At 37.7% G+C, this 20,203-nt stretch overlaps 1 protein-coding gene across 6 annotated transcripts in view; it reads right to left on the bottom strand.

Moving 5' to 3' along the window:
• ESR1 (estrogen receptor 1) overlaps nt 1-20,203 on the bottom strand; it is a 209,219-nt gene that overhangs the window by 130,018 nt on the left and 58,998 nt on the right. For 5 of the 6 annotated variants that reach the window (XM_088142122.1, XM_088142129.1, XM_088142136.1 and 2 more), the window contains exon 2: nt 4,304-4,808. In XM_088142122.1, coding sequence (XP_087998248.1) covers nt 4,304-4,737 — 434 coding nt within the window. In that variant the 5' untranslated portion in view covers nt 4,738-4,808. Of the gene's footprint in view, nt 1-4,303; nt 4,809-6,538; nt 6,655-20,203 lie in introns of those variants that run through there. The other variant, XM_088142144.1, reaches the window with a different exon arrangement.

Here is a 20,203-nt window from a genome sequence, read left to right as displayed (position 1 = left end):
AGCCTACAGCTATAATCTTTCATAGAAGCAACTTCATACGATATTCTTGTGAAGATTAGTCTTCTATGTACACATCCAAAGTAACAAGAATAAAAAGATCTGGTGAGAGCCAGTTTGGTGTAGTAGTTAAGGTGTTGGCTAGAAAGTAGGAGACTGTGAATTCTAGTCCCACCTTAGGCACGAAAACTGGCTGGGTGACTCTGGACCAGTCACTTTCTCTCAGCCCAACCCACCTCACAGGGTTGTTGTTGTGGGGAAAATAGGAGGAGGAAGTAGGAAGGTATGTTCGCCGCCTTGAGTTACTTATAAAGTAATAAGGGCAGGATAAAAAATAAAAAAAACAAGAATAAAAAAGTTAGTATCAGTAGAAACATTGTCTTTTTGTTCTCAGTAGAGATCTTTCAGTTACCATATGAAACTTTAGAATTAATTATAGTGAAACATTTTTTTCTGCCCAGATCCTTTGCAGCACTAAATTGGTCACTTTGTGAATCAAGCATGCAAGGCTGAAATCTCTCCTGTTTTATTAATCCAACGTCCAAAGATAGGAATCAATATTCAAGCTTTATTATGGTAACATCTAGCTATAATATCATGAAAAAGCCACTTTATTTGCACTAGATAAAAATTCATAGGCAAAGGACAACATTTAAACCTGGGAATAATGCATTCCTAGCCCTGTAATTCAAGGAAGATTGTGAATATACAAGCATTTTGGTACGTAAGGCTACAATCCCAAAATTCTTATTTTGAAAGTAAGAATCAAATCAAATCAAATTTGTTTCCAAATAAATATGTTTAATAGGGCTTCTGATCAATATGTATAATAGAGTTCCATAGAACTTAGCTTACATTTCAGAGGGAACTTATTTCTGAATAAATTCTTTTCGGAGTGTGCTATATTAACATTACCAAAAATAAAAGGAAATGAAAGAAATCTGGAAAAAAAAAAAAGAAGAAAGAAACCCATCATAGGAGAATATGCAAAAGAAATTTCCTGACCACATACATAATAAATAACACTTTATCAAGACTGAACTATTTCCTTCAAGGTTAATGAAAATTTAGTGTTAAAAAAACACCAAATACATATATAAAATAGATGATAGACAGACAGACAGACAGAGTTATAGTCATGTGCTCACTCTTTTTGGAAATAAATCTGATGGTCACTTGGGTTTACTTCTAAATAAGCCTGTGCAGAATTGCACTGTGCAATTATTAAAATAATATCATTGAACAATTCAAGATATTAAAATAATATCACTCAACAATTCAGTGCTTCAGGGTACTAGAAGCACTGAATAGCTATTAAAAACATCTAGATTAACAAATCAGAACATATTTTAACTTAATACCAGTCTTTACATTTACAAAGAATATTTAATAAAAATTGAAAGGATACCAAATGCTTGAAAAATCTTTTGGACCTGAAGAATGTCATAGCAACAAAACACACCACACTCCCCATTGCTCCTCAGGCAAATCTAAAGAGAAAGCTACTACCTGCCAAAATATACTTATTTCCTCCTACTTATTAAATGCTGCCATTATCCGATTCAGACAATGCTTAGAAAATTACACCACAATGAAATATTATGTCCCACTGCAAACTGTAAGATCACATCCTGGGAAATCAAGTATTTTCCCTCCTGTGAAAATATACCGAGGCAAAGAACTCAGATCCTACTACTGTAGTCCTTTGGGGAAAACTAGCCCTCTTGGGCAATATAGGGATGATCTCTTCAGGTAGCAGAAATCAGGGTAACATCTGAGGGAGGTGTTCCTCCTAAACTCCCTGGCTTGTTGAAACACGGAGGTATACGTCCATGTGAATATATAGGTGATCAGAGTCCTTAAAGCGGCCAATGGAGCTTTCTCTTCCAGCGAAGAGAAATAGCCAGCAATTCAGGACACTCATATCCCATCGTCCCTAGCATCTGGCCCTTATACGTGGAAAGAGAATGGTATCCTCAGGCTCATGCAAAGAAGTGTCTAGGCTTAGCCTTGCCTTTGAGCTCCTTTAAACCACCCAAAGGAGTCAATGCTGCATACCTCCTGTCTGGGGACACCCATCCTCTTCTCCCACTGATACTAGTTTTAAAAGAAGCTTCTCGGCCAAATCCTCACCATTGAGATGATTCGGCCTAATGGAATTACAGGCATTGGGCCTTCCCAAAATGCAATATTAATCAAGGACTGTTTTTTTACAGCTGCCAAGAAGACCATTGCAGAGAAGAACACGCAGTGCTTCCTTCCACCCTACAGAGTCACCAACGTAGCTGTCAAGATATGGCCATTCCTCAAAAGCCATGTGTGGTCTCACTACACATAGCATATTTTCCATTCAGGTGAGAAATACTTTCCAGATACATTCCTTCTGATTACAACCTTTCATCTTGCAGTAAAAGTAAGTTTTTATTGTTAAGTTAAAACAATCCCCACAAAATGAATGTATCTGTTGGATCTGTTTATTGACTTTTTTTTCGCTAGAGTTTCTATTCCCTTTTTTTCTATATCTATCATTCACCTGATTGGTTTTGTTTACTGTTTTGTAACTTAACACAGAATTCTTGGGAAAAGAGCTACTATATTGTTTTTTAGTTCATAAAAATAATAAATAGATAATAAAAAGAAGTAGTTTTTAAATGGAATTAGGAATAAGTGCATGTCTTTCATTTCTGGGGCAATATCTAGGAGTGCAATTTTTAATATTAGTTAAATGTTTAAAATTAGTGAGGCCAGGATTTGATCCAGAGATCAAAGCAAATATTTTTTTTTATGTTCTAAGGTATAAATAGGGCAGAAAAATCAACCACATACCAAATATGGTTTGTGAAGCAGCAATCACAAATGTCCTAAAATTTCTAGGAATGGAAAGTGAAAAACAGAATGACCGAAAAGTTAACATTGAACACAGGTTCACTTCAACCCATGCAAAATGAAGCCCATGTTTTATTGCAAGAGATCATTAAACAAAATAGCAAATGCAGAGCAGGTGCAATTGAAATACTCTTTTCAATAATGTAGACATATTTTTATGCATTTATGTTAAATTCTGCTGTCCATTCTGTGTGTGGATGTGTGTAGCTATGTACACACATGCACGCTTGTTGTTTTATTTCCAAATTCTTATCAGGATCCAATGAAGGTTCTTTCCTTCTTCTTCTTCTTCTTCTTCTTCTTCTTTTTAATGGAATAGTAACTAGGAAGGAAATAGCTAGGGGATAAAATTAACATCTCTACTCCACATATGGTGGTCTTGATCCAGATTAGAGACCCCACATGCTTGCTTTTGAATAGCTAAAAAGTAGAAGAGCAGCTGCACCACACTCCAGATATAGCGTAATAGGTAGCTTGATCCTAGACTCCATTACTCATAATACATATCTCTGTGTGTTTTGTTTTAATTCCGTATCAGGTAAATTATAAACCTGACAGAGTGAAACAACGCTTCCTATGTTTTGGTTTTATTATCTCAACACCATTGTAGCAGCCACCTACTTCAAAGAGCCCCAGTGCCTCTTTACAGCTGCAGGCCTATTAGAATACTGATCTACTACTCCCCCTTGTTTTCCTAAAAGTGTGTGTGTACGTGTGTGTGTTTGAAATCAGGTCTTAACTCCTTGGTTAAGGAGATATACTGTGAGTTATAGAGAAAATACATTTGGAAAACACTATTTTCAAACACAGATTTTCTCTCTCTGTGCATAAATGCATAGCTTTCCATTCCAAAGCCTTAAGTATACTTTCCACAGGCTTTTTTATGATTTCATTAAGTCAGTTACAACTGTTTGAAAAGGTGAATCATCAGGTGTCCTGAACATTTTATATAAGAGTCAATCAATGCAATATAAAGGCAGACAAGGAACAAAATATTTCCGACAATGGGTTACAAGTTCAGCTGCAGGAACAGACTGGACCGAGAGCAGCCAAAACCTGTGGTTTGCATCGTTCATTTTAGTTTCCTAGCGTCTCCACTTCGGGGAGTTTTTGTTTTGCTTCAGTTTATTGTTTTTGTAACTCAGTATTGGGGCTTCTGTTTTGGTTTTTCCCCAGGCCACATTTCTGTCGACTATCTGACTTGTTTTTCATAAGCATTTCATTTCTAGCATATGCAGCCACGGTTACCCAATAGTCATAACAGAGATTTTGATTTACAACACACAATGTCTAATTATTCAGCGGTGACTCAACCATCCTGAAGGCATACCCGCTCAAACCCTGTATTTCCCCCTTCCTTGCCTTAACTCTCTTTTTATACTGGATTTCTTTTTTTTAAGAAAGCAATGACACGATTTACCTGTAGAACGCTGTGGGAGCAGCTTCTCTCATGGCATAACTGCTCGGCTCATTCTCCAGGTAATAAGGTACCTGTTGGCTGTGGTGATGAATAAAAGGCGAAAGTTGGGGGGCCGACTGTAAAAAGACGACAGGGCTTGGAGGAACGTTGTTCAGGGAATGAAATCCTCCCAGGCTGCTGGACCCAAATGATTCGGTCGTAGGGGCATAACTGAGGCTGGTGGAGCTGTACACTGGAGCAGCGGTGGCAAAATCATAGGCAGCGCCGTCTGGGTAGTTAAACCCCCCAGTCTTGCTGCTGTCCACATACATTTCACTGATCGGTCGTTCCAGAGGAATCTTCAGCTGTGGTCTGGCAAGAGGCTCTAATTCGTTGCCTTGTATTTGGTGCAGTAAGGCAACCCCGGAGGTTTTTGTGTGAAGGGTCATGGTCATTGTTAGTGGCAGTGAACACGTCGCACATCTAGGTTTCCTGCTCGAAGAGGAATCAGCAGCTGGCCATCCACCTGGAAGGGGAGCAGAAATCGAGCTGAAGCATTTGGCAAAAGTGGGCTCCTTAGCCAAGTTATGCAACCATCTATGTATCAAGCTTATCCCAGCCAGGAAGAAGACACAAGCGAGGCGAGTGTGAGCACGAGGAGCTCTTTCGCTCTCTCTTTCTGTCTCGGAGTCTAACTTTTCATCTGAGCTAATATGCTTTACAAAGGTGCTGGCATTTGGCCAGGTACTCTTGCCTTTCCCTGACATTGGTTTAAACATCACTCCCAAAACAATTACTTCTGGATCTCGACCAAATAATTGTTCCACTATTCTAGTCCTTTAATTTTTCACTATATGTGGCTCCAGCAGTCAAAAACAGGCACAGGAGAAAAGTCTAGAAAGGGGCTAACTCAAAGCTCAGTCCACTTACATTGTATATAGTAATAGGCTGGCTCCAATTTATCTCTGCTTATCTAGACTCCTTGTTTTGTCCATCTTCATGTTTGCTAGAAATATGTAATGTGTACAGTGCAATGACCCTGAGTAGGACTACAGTGTAACAGAGATACAGTATGGCAAAGTGTGTTTGTGCAGGTCCACTTGCTCATGTGTGCAGCCAGCCACAGACCATCAAATTCCACCGAACAGAAATGAAAGGGTGGACTGTATCTATCTGGGAGAAAAGGCACGCAAACATACTTGCTTGCTGCTGTTATCCTGATTCCTGTTATTTAGCTACAGCACAAAGTGTTTTTTTTTAAAAGATAAGTTAAACTTGCTGTTGCCTCATCATTATTATTAGCATGTGTCTCTGATGTGAATTTAAAATCAAGTAAAATATATAAAAATGAAAAGTAAGCATGGATTGCTCACATCACTGCACATTAGCTATATGAAAAAGAAGAGAAATCTAGCAAAAAATACTCATCTGGATTTTTTAAACTCCCTATTGCACATTTAGTTCAGAGATCAATCTACAAAAATTAAACTTTTGGAAATATTGATGTAAACAGATTTTGGTACACTCAAATAAGAAGTAATTAAAGGTACAAGAGAATTAGAATATTTATTTTACTATATCATACACTTAACTCTATAAAAATAACTATTTTGTTCCAGCCCATTTTTTAAAAATGGATAACTCTGTACTTTTATATTCATAAATGTCTATAGTGGTATAAAAGCTGATAAAAATTGTACTTTTTTTCTAATACTAAAATATACAAATTTTAGTTAGCCAATTTGAATTAATCAAATTAGATTATTTCAAAGAAGATTTTTATTATGTACTCTAGGATCTGCCTGTTTAGTTATACATCTACATGCACAGGATTGCACTGATAATCAGAAATAGTTTTAAAATAATGTTATGAATTATGACAAAAAACATCTGTTATGTATGCAACGTAACATTTGCCAATTGTGCAGGGCACAGTTTAACAACATACATTTTCAATAAAGTCCTATATTTTCTTGTAAGATAGCATAGGAATCACAACATGGCATTGGTCATATCTGTAACTTTTCATACAATTGCTATAACATTTCTAAATATCATCACTGAAAATTATTTCAAACATTATTTTGAATCTGAAGTCTTGATCTATTTGTAGTTTTTACTTGTCCCACCTAATTTAAATTTGAACTGGAGGAAAGAAAGAAAGAAAGAAAGAAAGAAAGAAAGAAAGAAAGAAAGAAAGAAAGAAAGAAAGAAAGAAAGCAAGCAAGCAAGCAAGCAAGCAAGCAAGCCACATACCTGAGTATAGAGAGGCAGATCCTACACAAATTCTACAAATCTGAATACAAGCATGCTTCTGAGAACAAGTGAAACGGTAAGTGTGTAGGTCTGAGTGTTCATGTAGTGACAGTTTTCATGAGACAGCAATGAAACTCTGCTCACACATCTTCTGAAATTTGAAACGGAATAGCATTGCTACATAAAAGCTCTAAGTTAAAGGCTAGCTAATGCATGCAGAAAGTTTATTTGTGCAGCCAATCATGTAATGTAGCAGTATTATACTCTCCTACAGAAGACTAGCTAAAGAAGCAGATGTTTAAGCTGATAATGATTTTGAAGTTGGAATCAATGCTGTGGCAGAAGAGTTTATAGATTACCACAAATGTAATTTCATAATCTCTTAACCATTTAAAAAGACCTGCATGATGACTGGATTTTTTTAAAAATGCAGTTATATCAAGATATATGAGAAAAGATTCACTTTGAAGTCAAGAGTTTTGCTGAAATCGTCATTTTGTGCAGCACAGTTGAATGCAGTTGCTGAAATGAGTGATGAATTCCTACGTTTGAGTCAGTTGGGTTAATATAATTTATTTTCCCAAATCAAAAGATACTGATTTTAGAGTACATACCCAAATCAGGTCATCATCAGGAACCCTAATTATGAGGTGTCCCATGGTAGGGGCAGACCAGGGACCAGTTGATGCCCAGCATCGGGAATTCAGAAGTAGCAACTCCTAAGTGCAAGGAGCATCCATGAAAAGTTCATAAGCATCCTGTAAAACCAGGATGATAGAATTTCGCTGTGAACATTGTAATGAAGATTTTACTATCATGTACATATTTTGACCCCTGTATTATTTAATATTTACATGGTTTTGTTGTTTTTATTTTATTTTTGTGTTTGCCATCTTGTGATCCTTCCTGGATGGAATGTTTGGATATTAATGAGGAAGAGGAGAACAAGGAGGATGAATTGCTCTCTCCATAACTGACCAAGAGTATTTTTCAAGGAATGGAATGGGATGCCTGTCCACTACTGTGAAGATTTGGGAGCAACCCTTCTTTTTTGAGACAGTCACAGCTTGCTATCTTCCTTTTAGAACTGTTGTAGCAACAACAGGTTCTGCAGCTAGCAACAGCAAAGAGGGATCAAATATCAAATATTATTTTCAAATCAGTTCTGCCCCAAAATGTAGTGCTCTTACCAAAGCAAAATTAGCAGAAGGTGAACAATAATTCCCCTACTCCTCAGAAAATTGGGGGGGGGGGAGAGAGACCCAAAGCTTCCTCCTTTGTCATATTCCCTTAGCAACTTTACATAAATGACACTGATTATAACATGTTTGAGAAATCATCAAAATCACCATATTTACCAAAAGGAACAGGGGGAGTCACCATACATTCACTGAGAATGTGGGGAAAAAAGAAAGATGCTCTGAAAGCAAGGGAATGGGTAGGAAATGCAAAGACAAGCAAGTGCTGAAAGAGAAGAGGAGTGGGGGAGAAACTACTGCCTCTGCTTCAAGGAGCACCCTCCCTGTCTTTAGATCTGCCCTCTTGGTAGTGAGGATAAGGATCCCTCCCGTGAAGAGAATGAAAGCCTTCTCTGTCCATAGTATTGTCCATCCAAGTCAGGACTCAAGTAAATTCAGAACCTCAGTCACTGGAGTTTCCATGGACGGAGAGGCTGTTCACTGCAATTACTCAATCTCTATATATAGAGGGGGAAAACAAAAGAAAAGGACTAGTACATTGTTTAAACAGGTCCCAAAATCAAAAACTTAATTATGCAGGAGTAAGAGTCTCAGAACTCAATGGGACTTATGACAGAGAATGAAGGCATAGGTGTCCTTGTGTTTACAATCTCCTCTATGTGTGTATATGTGTGACAGAATAGTAGCTAGTGTGTGAAATAATGGTTTGTGCAGATAGGCATCCATTAATTTTACAATGAGGTCCCTTGATTCATTGGCACCTGGTTGTTATTATTTCAGTTAATATACATTGTAATTGTTTTTGGGGCTCCTGCCTTTTTTTGAGTTTGGTGCATATTTGAATGTGCATATTTGTAAACATACAAATATGTTACATACTTGTTTTGGGGGTTGCCAGGATTGATTGTGGTGGGAGTTGTCTACTGAGCTGATAAGGTAAGGGAGCTGGGTACAGACAGACCTCATTTACCGACCGCAACAGGGACCAGGAACTCTGCCACTAAGCAGTGCGGTCGTTAAGTCCGACATCATGTGACTATGCCAACTTACAATGTCAGTTCTGGCTGTGGCCATGAAGCGAATCACCCACAGTCGTAAAGTGCAACATCATGTGATCATGACTTGCAATCTTCCCTCCTGGCTTCCCCATTGCCTTTGCTTGTGGGAAACCAGCTTTGAAGGTCGCAAATGGCGATCACGTGACTGCAACTGTCGTAAATGTGCACCAGTTGCCAAGTGCCTGAATTATGAACACAACCACATGGATGCTGTGATGGCCGCAAATTCAAGGATCAGTCATGAGTCTTGTTTTTCAGCACCTTCATAACTTAGAACAGTCGCTGAACAAGTGGTCAGTAAGCAAGGACTACCTGTAGTTTATAGGATTTTTGAGTGGGTTTACAATCATTTTTCTCACTATCGTTCTTGGGGGGGCACCTTGAAATTCAGAATCATCTTCCTTTTGGTGGTGTGTTCTCTCCTGACAGAAATGGCAAGGCTTAACATCTGTCATTTGCTCAATGGCTGCTGAGCTATTTGCAAAATAATTTGTATGATCAGAACGGACTGTTTATTTCAAAAGTTAATGCTACCCACATTAAGACAAGCATTTACAAAACCAAGTAGTTTTAACCATGACGAGGGACTGTAGAACAAATCCATTGTTGGTTTAGGCTCAAAACTTGAAAATAAGTATTGCTGCATTTAATGAGACCTGGGAAGAAGACAAAACACATTGATAAAATAATGCAACTGCTCTCTAAAATGGGAAAAAATATCGCAGGAAATATTGCAGGAAAATAGCTGTAATGCGGGTGGGGAGTAGGTATCCCTTTAATATAATAGCACCCACAGGGTTCTGATTCATATTGGGAATATTGGGGGTAGGGAGAGAAAGGCTTCATCCTTTCCGTTCTAGGGATAAGTAGATTCTCAAGATTCTGCTTCATTCTACTTCTACTCTGGTAGGATGACTTTGTATCCACCTTTTCATTTTGGCCAAGATTCATCTCTTCCAAAGAAAACTTAGCCAGATTCTGACAGAGGTGGATAGAGATGGCACTTTAAATGAATGTGGTAACCAAGAGAGCACCAGGCAGGCAGGCAGGCAGGCCGACCGGCAGGCTAATATATTAATAACAGTGCTGGGTGCTTTATATTTAGCCTTTGTTCTTATCTGGCATTGCCTGGACTGACTACATAATCATGAAACATCATATGGCCTTTCCAGAAAGTTTCCAAGAAGAAACCTCTAGTTTGACTGGATTGTTGAGCTTTATTTATTGTTGTAAAGTGGCACTCTATATCCTCCATCGCCACTGAAGCTTCCAGCTCTGAAAAAGTCTCATGGGAGAAGGTTCCATGTTGCGTTTTCTCTTGGGTTTTAAATAAAACATAGAAATCAAGGAAGGCTGCAGATCTGTAAAGAGATGATGCCATAATGGAAGACAGGACATGCACAAACACACTTTTCAGCCAGCTCATAACTACTGGAAGAGCCTAAGCCCCACTCACTACTTAAGATAGAGAAAAATAACAAAAGCAATTTCTTTTCCATCAAATTCAAAGGGAAGAGTCAAAAATTCAGAAAGATATTTTCAGCCCAACACTTTTTTCATTTTTTTTTATTCATATTTGTTTGTTGTTTGGTTGTGGTGTTTTACCAATGTATATGTACTGGGGAGACACAACAAACCTTAAAAAAATCTAAAAATAATAAAATGCTGTGGGATCAGCAGGTCTCAGTGTGAGAAGCCTCTGTGGGACCTATGAAGCCCCAGTAGAAGAGTCAAATGAATGACGGGCCCCACAGCACTCAGGGGGAGGAGCCCAACAATCTTTATTAGAGGATGCAAAAGTTGGCCTGGGTCTCCAAGTCTGAGTTTTCCCAGCCAGCATATCCTTAAGATACAGCAGTCTCAAGCACCCAGTTTTCAAATGTTAGACTAAGTTACGCTCTCAGAAGATGCTCTTTTTTGGTTTTGATACATCATAACATTTACAAATGAATTCAGAGTTGAAAGAGGAACATGTGCAAAACATCAACAAATAGAATATGGTATATTTAGGGCCATGATTTTTTAAACTGCCCGTGCATCAATTCAGATATCCACAGCAGGCATTTATGCTTAATGCCTACAAAATAGCGCAAAAACTAAACAAGAGCAAACTGCTGAATAATGATGTACATAACGGGGAATAATAACCCACAATGTAATTAATGTAAGGCAAATTAATGAGCTCTGTTCAAGTGTAAGTAGCTGCATTTTTTGCAACAAAGCAGAAAAACAAATCATTTATGACAGAAGATCAAAATGATCTAACTTTATACCTCTCTTGATACATGCAATAATACAGTGAGCCAAAGAGAGTTTCTGTATCCACTTATTCCTTTACTACCAATGGTGTATTTATTAATAGCATTTGAAATATGAAATATGAAGTGGTGGGACAGCTGAGAACAATAACCTGGTTGAGACAGAATAGCTGCCAAAAGGGTTTACTGAGCAACTTGTTCCTCTCCTTAGGTCTTTTCAAACATATACTTCCTTGTTAAGAATACGCTCTTTCCAAAAATATTCTCATGAGTCATATGGTTATGTTTTATGAGCTTCAGAAAATGGATTTGATTATGTTGCTTATATTTCCATGGTGGTTGTGACTAGAAGAGTATTCAGTCCTCAAGGGGTGTTTTTCAAAAGATTACCCACAGGAACCTCATGAAAAATGGAGATTTAAGAATCAGTCCACCAATGTGGGTTTTCAGCAGCTGATATGTTGCCCTACGCATCCTGGAAACAGTAGGCAAAAGGAAACAGGTATTTTTGAATGGTGATGGCCTAGGATGGAGAAGACTGACTGGAAGCAGCATTGGACCAATTCTTCTAATTCCTCCTGTCTGTTGACATGCTCGACTAAAGTAGGACCACCACATCTAGACTGAAAAAATCCTGAGGACCAGTAGAGGGCAGCAAAGAGATAGAGGAAACCCTGAACTATCATACCAGTACAACATGCCTTTAAAAAAAAACACACACACACAGTCCTAAAGCCTCACTTGAGTTTCAGCATTCTGTGTTGGGTCAACTTATTTAAGGCGGTATGAACTAACTAGAAAGTCTTTTAGAACAAAGTTCAAGGGAAGACATGTCTCCTATATGTTTAAGGGAAATGTTTGCAGTTAAAGAATTTAAGTTACTTTATTTTAGCTTCACTTCAAGAGTTTTAAGTGAAACACTATTTTTATTTATTTATTGTATTTATATAGCCGCCCATCTCACACAAAGTGACTATTTAAATTAAAGACAACTATAGAAAGAGTTCTTACCAGAGGCTAATCATGGTAGTCTCTTTCTACCAAACAAGGAGCCTTGTGAACACTTAAGGACTTATAACATTGCACAAATTGTCATCACAGTCCACTTCGTTAGATGCATGGAACATGCAATAATCCATCTGTAGTCTTTTACATGTCACAAAACTCTTAATTGCTTTTACAAGAAAGGAACATTGTTAAGTAATGTGCCCAGCCATAGACCTTTCCATGCACTTTCTCATTATCTCTCTCACATAATGTCGCAATTTAAAAATAAACAAATAACTGCACATTAAATTGCCTAAATGATTTTCTTTTTCACTTCGACAAACCTGAAAACAACTGATGTGATTATTTAGCTAAACTTTATAATTTCAGATGTGAGAGAACTATTTTAGAACAAGACTACAGATGTTTTAAAAGAATTTCCTTTTCCTTGCAGCTGAAACTATGAGTGAAATTTTATGAACCCTTGGGGGGAGGGGAAATCACTGGGGCATTGCTGATCAACTATTAATATGTGAAGGTAGAGTGCAGCAGCCTTTATTCCCAGCATTTCCATAGGCCCTGCACCCAAATAAGTGAGATTCTACACTTTCATGTTTCCATTCTGGGCTAGTATATATACTATAACTAAGTAAGGATAAGGTTATGAACTCAGTAAGTATGAAAATAACTACATGGCAGTACCTTTATTATACATTATGTCCAGGTGGGAGAAGGGAAGGGAAGGGAAGGGAAGGGAAGGGAAGGAGGCTATTCTCATTTTAACTTACGTGTATGTTGGGAAGAAAACATGCTTAAGTATTCTCCAGAGCAAAAAGCATCAAATGTGACATTCTGATCTGAATGCAGGACGTTTCACATTGAATCATGCTATAGATTTTTATTCCCTTTTAAACAAGAATACACTGATTTCAAAAATCAAGTAAAGATTACCATATTTATCCTGCTCCATTAATATCTAAAATGATTTTTTTGCAAGAATAAAAAGCTGCAGGATTATAACTCTTCGGTGAAAGGAATAGGATTTTTCATTTCCATCAATGGAAAACTGAATCATAGTTGGTTCTATTCCACTAAAGTGACAAAGACAGCCAGTCTTTAGTCTGCTCCTAATCACAGCAATGCCAAGATGATGAAATGTGTTTTGTAACATCATGATGCAAGCTCTGCCCTTTCATACTTGTGTTGCGATGTTGCACACAAATAAGTTTGCACTGCAACAATGCAATATATTTTTTCACTGGCCTCTTATTCTCTCCTGCCTGTGGACATCTACAGGGAGTTAGGGTCCAACTCAGGGCTTCCATGCTATAAAAAAGGCTAAAGCTTACGCACTGGAATACATATCGTACTCAAGTTATTTCTACAATGATCTGCTAAAATATCATGTAAATCCGTAAGCTGAACGCTCATAATTTTTCAATGGAAAACTCTCTCTCATTCAGAGACACATACATATACAGAGAGCATCTAGCTTGCTAGCTATGATGAGTTACAAAACTGTGCCAGGCAGTTTTTTCTCCAATCTCATTCATCATTGGAAGGGAAACCACAAATAAGCAGCTTCAATTATGCAGTAAAACTCTACCATAATAATTAGATATAAAATTTGATTGGTCCCAGATTCTGTCTGAATTCCATCTTGCAGATGCTGTCTTTAAAAGAACAGTAATACACAAAATCATTATGAAGGAATTCAGTATGAATATAACAATATAAAGCAAAAAAGCTCAAAAAATTAAGAGGCAGGGAGTGAAAATGAAACCAACAGCACTGGTTTCACTGAAGATACTAAAAATTTAATTTTCTTTTTTACTCATACTCAAACTACAAAGTATACAGAAAACCCATATGTGTGTATGTTTTTTCCAAGCATTTGCCCACTTGATTGTAGTGTCCTCTTCCTTTGCACTGTGCCCTCTGCAGTTCACACAGTGAAACAATCAATGCATGTTGCGACGATGGGTTTTGTTTTTCAGCTGGTTTATCATGGAAGCTGACAATAACTAGGGCTTAGAGGGATTGACTGGCTCAAGGCCACCAATCTGGCTTCTGTGCCTAAAGGACAGCTAGAACCTGGGCCTTCCCACTCTCAGCCCAGCACCTTAACCATACTGGCTTTCAGAAGACCCATATGTGTACCTGTAAACTTGGTTATCCTGATGAGCATGAGAAACCTTTTGGTGGTAACTACAAGTAACTGGAGTTTCTTTCCAACTGAATTACATTTGGTCTTTAAAATGCAGAGTTTTCTCTTTAGGACTGCCTTTTTTTTAGAAGTACTAATGGTTCTATGTGGCTCGGGATCAAAATGGCAGACTCTACTAAGTATGTAGTGAAGCCATGCAATGCTTCACAGTCTATTAAATACAGTCGATTCTCATTATTTGCGGTACTGTAGTTATGTTCTATAAAGTCACAAATACTGAATCATTGGTCCCAGGGGAAATACAGGACAGTTATTTACAGTATGAGACGGCAGAGTGTCACTTTGTTCAACCTCAGCTCAACTCAAATTTTTCAGCACTCTGCGCGTGTCCGCAAATGACCGCAAAAGCTCTGCAAGTATTGATTTTGGGGTTACAAATAAATTTTAGCAAGTAGAATTTGTAAATTCTTATTTACAAATAAGAATCCATGAATAACAAGAATAGACTGTATATAGAAAGGGATTAGAGCATGCAGGGATACAAACATTTATTTATTTGTGGCATTTATGAGATTCAAGATTTATATGACACCCCAATCTGTTACAACTCCGGGCGGCTTACAAAGTACAATAAAACACACACAAAAACCAGAAAATATATCATCGAAGGAAAGTCTAGAGAAAATCAACAATCAGTTAAAGGACCAAAACATCCTGCAAGGGTCTACTGCCCATTCTAACTCAGAGTCTGGGGACAGAGCCAAGTTTTAAAGGCCTGTTTAAGCAGGGCCAGTGTGGGGGCCAACACAGCACCTGTTTGCGACTTTTAAAGCAGCTATATCTTTTCTTGGGACAGTACCTATTCCATCTATTTTAGGATTTTTTAACTCAAAAGTCAGTCTAGCAGTCCAAACCAAATGGGGATTGTGGCATGCCTGGAGATGTAATCCTTTTTTCCCCAAATGCAGGTCTCTTGAAATTCACATACAAACACGTACACAAGGAATTACTAATAAATCTCCAAGTGCCAGATGGGAGGCACTAACATTTGGAAGGTTCATAGCTAGAGAGGGAATAATTAAATCTCCCCTTACACATCCTGTGTGGCCCTGATCCACTTCAACCTTTATTTTTTTATTAAATAAAAAACAGATGGAGATATACAGTGAGGCTTATGTGACCTTCCAACAGCTTTCTCATAATACCACTATATTTTCCTGGTGAGCCTAATAAATTCCTTTCTGTATGTTGTGTCATGAAAGCTTGGACTTGAAAATCAGCTTATAAACATTTCAAATATATAAATCAAGCATGAATTCATTTAGCTGTTCCTGGACAAACCACTATTCTTGTCTTTCTCACACACACACAGCTGCAATATGGAGTAATCTTTTCCTAGGATTCAAGATTATTGTAAAGATTACTAATATGATGCTTACCAACTACTTCCAACAATACAAAAAGACTATGCCAGTATCACTAACACAAGATTTTATATCTTCAAAACCAGAAAATTCCCCTCTTCCAAGAATGTAGTCATTGTTGCTGCAGCTCCTAACATGGAATATCACTACATGAACATCAGCAGTACCATCACATCTTTGTGGAGTCCTTGGGATTCTCTGAGCTTGGTTGTTTTCTTGCAAACATTTCATTACCCAGCTAGGTAACATCTTCAGTGCTAAAATGGGATGGGGTTTGCTCTATTTATATACTGTCGCCTGCCTTGCCAGTGCTGGTGGGGATGGGGGTTCTGCTTTGCTCCTCTGGTTGTTCCTTGATTAGGGTATTGTTCACTGCTTGATTGTGTGCCTGGTGGTAATCTCTGCTTATCTGGGTGATGACTGCTGGTGAGGCAATCTAAACCCTAACCCGGCAATCACCCAGATAAGCAAAGGTTACCACCAGGCACACAATCAAGCAGTAAACATATGCTAATCAAGGAACTACCAGAGGAGCAAAACAAAACCCCCACCAGCACTGGCAAGGTAGGCCACAGTATATAAACAGAGAGCAAACCCCATCCCATTTTAGCACTGAAGATGTTACCTAGCCGGGTAATGAAACATTTGCAAGAAAACAACCAAGCTCAGAGAATCCCAAGGACTCCACAGTTCAGCCCTGAGCTACATATATTCGCCTCTACTGGCATCATGTCTTTATTTTTATATATAGCTTTATCCCTCCCAACTGCAAAAGTTATGCACAAGATGTTATAAATTTTAAAATCCATAGTAAATAAATAAATATAATAGAAAGCACTTCTGATAAAATGGAAACTGTCTAGTCAGACATTACTGTAATATTACTAGAAAACTTGGAAGGGTGGAAATTGCATCAAAATAAAATTAGTTTCAATATAGACCTAAGGAGTATATTGACAGAGGTCATTTATATTCTACATTTTCCACCTTTTGGGCTCTTGTGATTCTATCAGCCCTAACATTCCTGCCAGAGTTGAAAGAGGAAAAGAAGGAAGAGGAAGAGGAACATACAGAACTTATCTCTGCAGAAATGACATATTTTCTTCTCTATCCTGTAGAGAAGAAACAATTCAAATCATATATAGCGTAGGACTGTGTTCTTACTATCTGCCAAGATTTGCTGCCTTCCCCAGCGCATATCATGGGAAGTGATTGGTGGATGTTTTTTCTGCTGCACCTTAACTTGCTCCATAGCTAACTCTTAAGTTAATACCGCTGAGGCAGAGAAGAGACATGCTATGAGGACAAAGCCAATCATTCCAGCCTACTTTTGTGCCCCCTCCTGGATGGGAGGAAAGCACAGTACACTGGATGATATTTTGAACTTCCTTAGGATTGAGGCCATAGCCCAGAAGAGGATCCAACCCAAATCATTGCTGAAATATTTATTTTTTTATTGGTGCTGAGAGTTTATTTAAATTTATTTGTTTATACATTCGCTTTATTCTCCGCCCATTTCCCCCCAATGGGGAACTCTGGGAGGCTCACAAAGTATATACTCCTAACAGTGACTAAAAATTCTTACAATTACAAATCTACAGAGCTATGTATTATACTATGTGACCAGCAGTGGTTGCTAGGGGGTCATCCGGGCTTTTCCTCCTCCATAGATCTTTCTCGCCGCTTGCATCAATCATCGTTCGTGCCGGTTGCATTCAGAGTTCAGTCAGCACTGGTATTTTGCTCCCCCGTGCAGCACCGCTGGTTCCTCCCGTCTAAACGGGAGTCCCCATTTATCTACTCGCGGTGGAATAGCTTTCGAACTGCTGGGTGGGCAGGAGCTGGGACGAGTGACGGGAGCTCACCCTGTCCCGCAGAGTCGGACCCGAATCACTGGAGTGCCGACCATTTCTGACCGGCAAACTCCAGCGTCATTAAGCCCTGCGCCACCACATCCCAAAAATTGCTAAACAAATGTTAACAATTATCCATAATTAACCAATATTGTCTAATTTGCACAACACAGAGAATGAGATTTGTTTATAAGGTGATTCAATATATTGGTAGATGGTGTCATGCCCTTGAATGAGGGATAGATGGATGCCTGAGAGTAAACACTCCTACCTGTAAAAATGTAGTTAGTCCTATTATTATCAAATGATGCCATATATGCATTTTCTTGCAGTAAATATAAACAATGACCTCTCTGAAATTTTATCTCAGCATCTCCGCTTCTATGACAAATGCCAGTGTGGTGATCTCAAGTCAATATTAACAGTTACCTAAATGCAACTGTCAGCATTAACTAATGCTTGAATGTAGATTTCTTTTCAGAGATTCATGTGAGATTGTCAGCACTTACCTGAAATGCAGCTTAAACTAGTGACAAGCCTATTTTGAATTCAGCTTGCCTTATGAAAGAATATTTTTTATAGTGGATCATTTTATTTTGCACACAAATTATTCTCAGAAGGAAAGTGAAGAGATTTATTTGAGAAAATGGCAAAATATTGATGGTGTGGACAAATTTAAGGACACAGGAAAAGATTACAGAGCAATCTTGTTCAGCCTGTTTAGACAGTAGATTTGTATTAATGCATTAACCCTGTAGAACATCCAGAGAGGAGATTCCATCTTCATAGCAGTAACAGCCCCAACAACGTCTGTGCTGGGCACGTATGAGTTGATTTTCAGAAGTTACCCAGAGTTATTGCTTCATAGACAATCAAAATTAAAGTTGTGAAGCACTTAGTGACTTCAATTAATTTGTATTACTTCACTGATGATGTGAATATTCACTTGATCTTCCATGACAGTCAATTGCTTCCTCTAATTACCAAGCAGAGACTATTTCATGATATTTCTTCTGGATAAAAGCTTGAATGTCTTTATCAGGCTTCTCTGTTGTAAGAACTATGTTACTACCCTCACAACCATATACTGCTTTGGGGGTGGCCAAAGTGAGGGCTGATCAACATCAAAGCACATGTGCCTCATAGGACTTACTAGTTGAATAAGAATGAAAAAGAGCTTTCCTGAATTAGACACACAGACCTACCTAATCTGAGTGTTTTGATCCCAGAGTCCAGATAGATGATTCTGAGAAATCAAACTGAAGAGGGATATAATAGCAATTTTCACTTGGTTCCCTAGTAAATTGTATTCAGAGGCATACAGTCTCCAATATGGGAAATAGCATATGATCAGAATGTCTAGCAGTCATTGATAAACCATGGTCTTTTTTAAAATATAATTTTATTAAGAATTTTTATTACAATAGTAAAAACTAATACAAACTAAACTTAGAGAAAGAGAAGAGAAAAAAAGAATAAAAAGTGCAGAAAAAAGAAAAAAGAATATAATAAAGAAAAAGAAAAGAAATACATAAAGAAGTTACTTCCAACCTTCAAGTATAAACAAATTTAGTAACTCTTCACCACCTATGTTACAAACAGATATCTCTTCATCTCAAAGCCCATCCCTTATCTATAAGCAAATCTATAAAACATCAACTTTTCAATCCTAGTGTCAGCAAAAAGCCCACTAAGGGGTGCCAGAATTTTGCAAAAAAATGTGTTATTTTCACCTTGATCAAATAAACCAACTTTTTAGTCCTTCCTTTTACTCCTAACAGTCTTAATCTTTAATTCAATCAAATATTGTCAGAGGATTTTATTTCTCTTCAATTCTTCTTTATCCCATCGCAGATTTCTTCAAGGCTTTAACAAGCCTCTTTTGTAGATCCAATAAGAAAACATTTTCCAGGTCATTCTCTTGGTTTATCATTTATATTTCCCTTTTAATTTTTAAAACTTCAGCCAGTTTCTTTTGTATATCCAGTAAAGTGTCCTCTTCCAAATCATTCTCTTGGCCTGTCATTTGTAGTTCCACTTTCAGTACTTTCTCTGTCTTGTAAGATAAAATTTGTTCCACATCTGTCATTCCTTCATTAACATCTTTTGGACATAGTCTATCCATAGAAGCAGATATCATTATTGACAGTGTTGGTATTGTAGTTACTAATTTCTAAGTTGTAGTTACTAATTTCTGGGTCCATTCTTCAATCTCCTTTAATGTTTCCGATAACGTTTTGTGTCATTTTGTAAATCCCAGTATTAACTGACATCAAGAACAGGCTTGTATTTTTTTCCCTTCTGCTTAGAATCTTTAGTCCACTCTAGTGCCCAGTTTCTAAAATCATAAAGTAACTTATCTTTGTTATGGCTTGCAATAGCCAGGATAGCCAAAATAAGTCTGTTTTCCATGAGAAGCTATTTATTTTTTATAGTTAATTCCAAAATCTTATAGTAAAAGTTAATATTCCAAATTTATCTGGACCCTTAATCCATTTATAACTTTCGTTGATCAAAATCTTATTTAGCTTTTTGCTGTTTATTTCAAATTCTTTAAGTTCTTAAGCTTATAATTAATTTTTCTTTTGTTCAGAGTTGAAGATAAACTTACCCAATGACTTTTCAAATTTGTCATTCCAAAGTGATTAGAAAGTAAGGTTTCCTTTAAAAGGCTCCGCCACTGTGAGCAAGATGGCTAATCCCTTTGTCTCCCAGCACT

The sequence above is a fragment of the Python bivittatus genome, unplaced genomic scaffold (assembly GCF_059951505.1).
Source record: "Python bivittatus isolate LINGU-HERP-01145 unplaced genomic scaffold, Pbiv_v1 ctg000020_np1212, whole genome shotgun sequence".
Lineage (NCBI taxonomy): Eukaryota > Metazoa > Chordata > Lepidosauria > Squamata > Pythonidae > Python > Python bivittatus.
Note: the sequence above shows the minus strand (reverse complement) of the source record. Positions and strands in the feature narration are given on the sequence as shown.